The sequence below is a fragment of the Hesperophylax consimilis genome, chromosome 17 (genome assembly GCF_061612785.1).
Source record: "Hesperophylax consimilis isolate HC1 chromosome 17, BYU_Hcon_1.0, whole genome shotgun sequence".
Classification (NCBI taxonomy): Eukaryota; Metazoa; Arthropoda; class Insecta; order Trichoptera; family Limnephilidae; genus Hesperophylax; species Hesperophylax consimilis.
The window spans coordinates 27,085,161-27,090,110 of record NC_142852.1 but is presented as its reverse complement, the minus strand read 5'-3'; the positions used below and the strand labels follow the sequence as shown (position 1 = coordinate 27,090,110).

The following is a 4,950-nucleotide window of genomic DNA, read 5'->3' as shown; positions in this document are numbered from 1 at the left end:
TTAACATGCATATTTCAATGATCAGAATTGAAATATACATATTAAATATCCACCGAACCTTATCATATAGGACCTTTGAGGACAACATAACATGAGACGTGAGTATGCGGAAAGAAATGATTAAGTCCAGCCATCCAGGCCATCATAATTGATGTTCAAACAAATTTAATTAAATTTATAAATTTGAATTTCATAACTAAAAAACCAAAAAAGAAAAAAATGAAATAAAAAAAACCCTCAGCAAATCTATATTGTAGTGTGATATGGCTTCGTGCAATCATAGCATAATGCCACATCACACACATCACACTTTGTAAGGGTCCTTTTGAAAATGTTATTTATGTTGCACCACGCACATTTCACCTTTTTCCCGCTACGGACCACGAAGTGGTTGCCTTTCAGGATAGGTCGCAGAGTCTTTCCTTCAGCTATTAGGCCAATGGTCCGCACAGTCGTGTCAATTTGACTACGACAGAACAGCAGAAGGAGTTCATCCACAACCTCACTCCTGAAGTTTCGGTACAAAATGCGTTTATTTTCCTTGCGGAGCTTTGAGCCGTACAATGTATACGCATTCTGCACCGAAACGCTTAGTAGTCTCCTGAAAAGCTTCTTGTACCAGACCAGGTTTCGCTGTCGTTCAATGGGGAAGCCTGACAAAAGCTGATCTTTTGGTACGCGCATGACGCTTAAATTGTTTTTTCGCAATCCATTGATCTGCATACCTGTTGGTCTCTCTCGCGATCAGTTCAACGAAATCTGCATCAAAGATTTTAAGAAAGGCATCCACAGGTTTGCCCATTTCGTCGGTATTGAAAGTTGGTCCTGGCGTGCCTGTGAAAGTCTCCCTTATCCCAGTAAAACGTAAGATATCATTAGACCAATCGAAAGAGTAACCTTCAGGCGGCAAAATCAAACGCATTGCCTCACTATCTACCTGGTCTTGTCTACTAAAGTCTATGGCCATAGCGGAGTTAGGTGAAACGTTGATAATATTATGATAAGGTATTGGTGGCATGCAGAAGGTATCCTCATCGCTCTCTTCGTGGTCGACGTCGCTCGCTTCGTCATCCTCGTCGCTCGATCTGTCCATATCCATTTCTGAAACAACAGAAAACCCAAATTAATTTAATGTGTCTATATTACGATAACCCACTGCCTCTGGTACGGCTTATGACTCGCAATACGATGGTCGCGGGATCAAATCAAATAAATTATATTTGAATAATTAGTGTTATTTTCACACAAAATTCATTTAAAATAATATATATTATATTTGCGGCACGTTCCAGAGTGGAAGATACCCATAGTATCGCCCTGGTGTAAGACCCCATTCAGAATTGAAACGTTGCTTGAAATGGCTTTTGACGGCCGGCATAGTCCAGTGGTAACGCATTGGACTGCCATTCCGAAGGTCGCCGGTTCGAACCCGGCGTGCGCAAATAAATTTTATTTGATTGATTTGTGTTATTTCACAATTAATTAATTAAAATAATAATTAAAATAATATATAGTATATTTGCGGCACGTTCCAGAGTGGAAGATACTACCAGTATCGCCCTGGTGTAAGACCACCATTCAGAATTGAAACGTTGCTCCAAATGGCTTTAGCCGTGTTTAGTGACTAGATCTGAATAGCCAGGTACTTCCCCATCTTCCTCTTTCCCTTCCCCACTTACCTTCAGCCTCACAACATCCCCCAATTGGGGATGCCATAGTCTCACTGGCTCCAGCTGAGGCTCTTGTGAGGTATTCATATAAAAAAAAATATAAAAAGTTAATCAAATACTTGAGGCGGGCAATGTCAGGAGTCAGAATAGCACAGTCAGGTAGGTATGGAATGAAGAAAAGAGTGTGTGTGCCAAGATCGAGTTGCATGGTGGTTCATCCTCTCTGCCTACCGAAATGGCGTGAAGGTAAGTTAGTTAGTTTTATAACTCACGGTTTCCAAGTACAGACTCTTCTAGTACAGCTGCCTCGTCCACGTTACTTTTTCTGCCCATGTCTGACTCTGAAATAAAAGAAAACACAAATTTACAGTAGAATTTGGATATAATGACTTTGCATTTAACGGTCTACTGTTTTAAGTGACGATAATGTAAACTCTAGTAAGGTTTCATAGCTTTTAGTAGGAAAACGTATCCGTTTAAAGTGACCAACTACGTAAAGCGACCTATTTTAATGATAATTTGTCCGGTTACAAAACCCACCTACCAATACAGCCTCGCAACACAATGAGTCCCGTGAAGCGAAAGTGTTTTTTCAATTTAAGAAAAAAATGCTGTATTACACCGTTTAGAAGCCGGTGAATCAAATGTAATCCTCGCAAAGAAGTTCGGCATGTCTTATTTCTCACTCTGCAATACCCGTTACAGAAAAAAGATGTGTAATGATGCATCCACGACATAACAACAATACATTTTGTATGTTTGTTATGTGGAATTTTTAAGTACTATGCTTATTTCCTGCCAATATACCAACAGTGAAACTGTGCTAGGGATATCAATATAAAATATAGATAATTAATTTTATATTGAGCCCCTGGTATGACATTTCAAAAAATAAACTCACCGTTCCCAAACGCCGACAATTCTTCGTAGAATGGTACGTCCACCCACAGCTCGCTGTGATAGCCGGCTTCCGGAGAGAAGAGTTCCCCACTCCGCGATGTCCCAGGTAACGGCTCGGGAGATGCTGCACGGATAGGCATAATTGGTGCATTGGGAGCCGTTGATTGGGTCTGTGCGGGAGTGGACATCCACGGTGGTGGTACGGGTCGTGGCAACGGTGAAGGCGTCCCTTGTGAAAAGGGACACGTTGTTCTCTCCGGAGATGGAATTCTGAAAACATTTACATAAATCATAGAAAATTGTTCTCATTCACGTGTGAAACAGTAAGTACAGTATGTAAATAAACAATAAAATAAGAACTCTGTAAAATATGCACTGAATGTGCCAAATGCACAGAGCGCTGAACTTACCAACTCTCACTGTAAGAGTGGAACGCTGTCAGGAAAAAACAATAATATTGTACCAAGCATCTAAATACGATTACTTACTTTTGTTTAGTTTTTCTTGGAGGTGCGGTAGGGAGCAAAATGCGCGCCGCCTGCTTCTTGAATTTTCGGCTTTCCAGCTCTAGCCGGATGGAAGCAGGCAGGGCCCTAACAGCCTTTAGGGCCTTGACGCGATCCTCTCGCACCAGTAGCAAAGCAGGGTCGCTGTTTAAATAAATACAAATTTATGATGAGTTCAACGGCCACAGCAAAGTACTTTCATAAAAAAACATTAAAAAATACTAACACTCCAGACGAGGCTGCAATTGCAGCTCTGCGTTGACGTCCACGTGCAGGTAGTCCGGCACCTCGTACCCCACGTCTCCCTTTTCCTCTGCCTCCTCTTGCAGTCAGCACCGCTCTATAAATTTTAAATTGAAAACACTTAATGTAAGTACTTAAATGTTTAAATTTTGTTAAATATTGCACTAATATAAAATTTGAAAATAATTATTGGGTTGTGGAGTGATCCCTTTCCCACAAATTTGGTAAAAGTAAACAAATTAATTAATTATACAACTAAATTACTAAATTTTTATTGTGTGACGAAGGCTTTACACCATTTTACATGTGAAAAAGAGTCAACTTTTTGACATATGACTTAAAATAATTGGTTAGCAAATATCTGTATTAATAATGAACCAATTCAAATAAAACTTATATATATCTCTTTGTTTTGAATCACTGTGATGGAATATCTATATTTCAAATGCGCGAGTGCAGTATTTAAGACATTATTGTAAATCAAAAACAGATGACGTCTTCAGTTGACGTAATCTTACACAAAAACTTCAACCAAAACAATATAATACAAACAAACGAATTAAAAACGCATTTCAAAGATAGATAAGTCAATCATGATTACACAGATATATAATTATGCGTTAAAAACCCAATAAATTAATTACTTACGGCATTTTAGGAAGAGTCCAAAATTTCGTGAATGTTGAAAATTTATAATTTTGTTTTTGACAGGACGCCATAAAAAAACCGCGAAAACTCGTTAAATAACACTTCAAAGACAACGGATAAGTTCATAGACAAAGAGAATATATTATCAGCTATTCGATAAAACAAGTAGCTGGCCATGGAAACGTTTTAAATAATTACAATAAATATTTTACGAATGGTAGAAAAATCGGTCCATTTTTGGACCGATATCAATCGCAGAAAAATAAAAGTGGTCGATTTTTCGACCGAAATCGTTCCAGTGGTTAAGGGACATCGCGACCATTTCTGGTAATTATGTGATTCAAATTCAGGACACGCGTCCCATACTTAGTAGTTTGCAAATGCAGATATATAAAACAAATATAAAAACTAGCATGGAATCCATCTTAAGTTGCATAGAATCGCCAAACACTCTGGTGGTGATGAGTAGGTTAAGTATTGAGGAGTCGGAGATTGGGGCCGGCTGGGAGCAACTCGAGGGAAAGGGGATCATACTCGCTGAGGGAGATGCAGAATTGTATTTTAAAGATATGTGCAAAAAGTATGAACATAAATCTATTTATCTGCTTGAGCTGTCCGATGGAGATGTATATTGTAAACAAATATTTAATAAGGACTTCTACTTGCCGAGAAAGTTTCTCCACCGGAGTCATTGTAATGTAGTTTATTAACAGTAACATTGTGGTATACAGTAGTGGATGGTGGAAGAAGTCGGAGACGCCCGAGCAAGACATTGGAGTGTCCACTTCTTGTATATAATAATAATAATATACAAATATGTATGTAAAAGTCTATTTAACTGTAGTAAAAAGATAAATAAATATAATATTTAACTTGTACTCCTTTATGCAAATTCTAAGACAGTGTAACTACAAAGTAACATGAAAAGTATTTATTGTACCTAATGATATTCATTATATGTAATAAATTTATTTATAACTGAT

General features: G+C 38.2%; 1 protein-coding gene across 1 annotated transcript; it reads right to left on the bottom strand.

Moving 5' to 3' along the window:
- Nucleotides 1-325: 325 nt before the first annotated feature.
- Nucleotides 326-3,759, bottom strand: LOC149416357 (uncharacterized). Its single transcript, XM_089642133.1, has 5 exons — nucleotides 3,303-3,759; nucleotides 3,059-3,220; nucleotides 2,572-2,840; nucleotides 1,943-2,011; nucleotides 326-1,101 (listed from the first exon to the last, which is right to left on the bottom strand). The coding sequence occupies exons 3-5, from the start codon at nucleotides 2,756-2,758 to the stop codon at nucleotides 641-643; spliced, it is 717 nt and encodes a 238-aa protein (XP_089498259.1). The 5' UTR covers nucleotides 2,759-2,840; nucleotides 3,059-3,220; nucleotides 3,303-3,759; the 3' UTR covers nucleotides 326-640.
- Nucleotides 3,760-4,950: the final 1,191 nt, after the last annotated feature.

Bases quoted from the DNA above. Each gene is read 5' to 3' on its own strand.
- LOC149416357 (XM_089642133.1), bottom strand. From the start codon at position 2,758: ATGTCCACTCCCGCACAGACCCAATCAACGGCTCCCAATGCACCAATT. The intron at 2,012-2,571 runs GTGAGTTTATTT...CTTTTATTTCAG, and splicing joins ATTGTCGGCGTTTGGGAACG to AGTCAGACATGGGCAGAAAA. The intron at 1,102-1,942 runs GTGAGTTATAAA...CTGTTGTTTCAG, and splicing joins AGAGTCTGTACTTGGAAACC to AAATGGATATGGACAGATCG.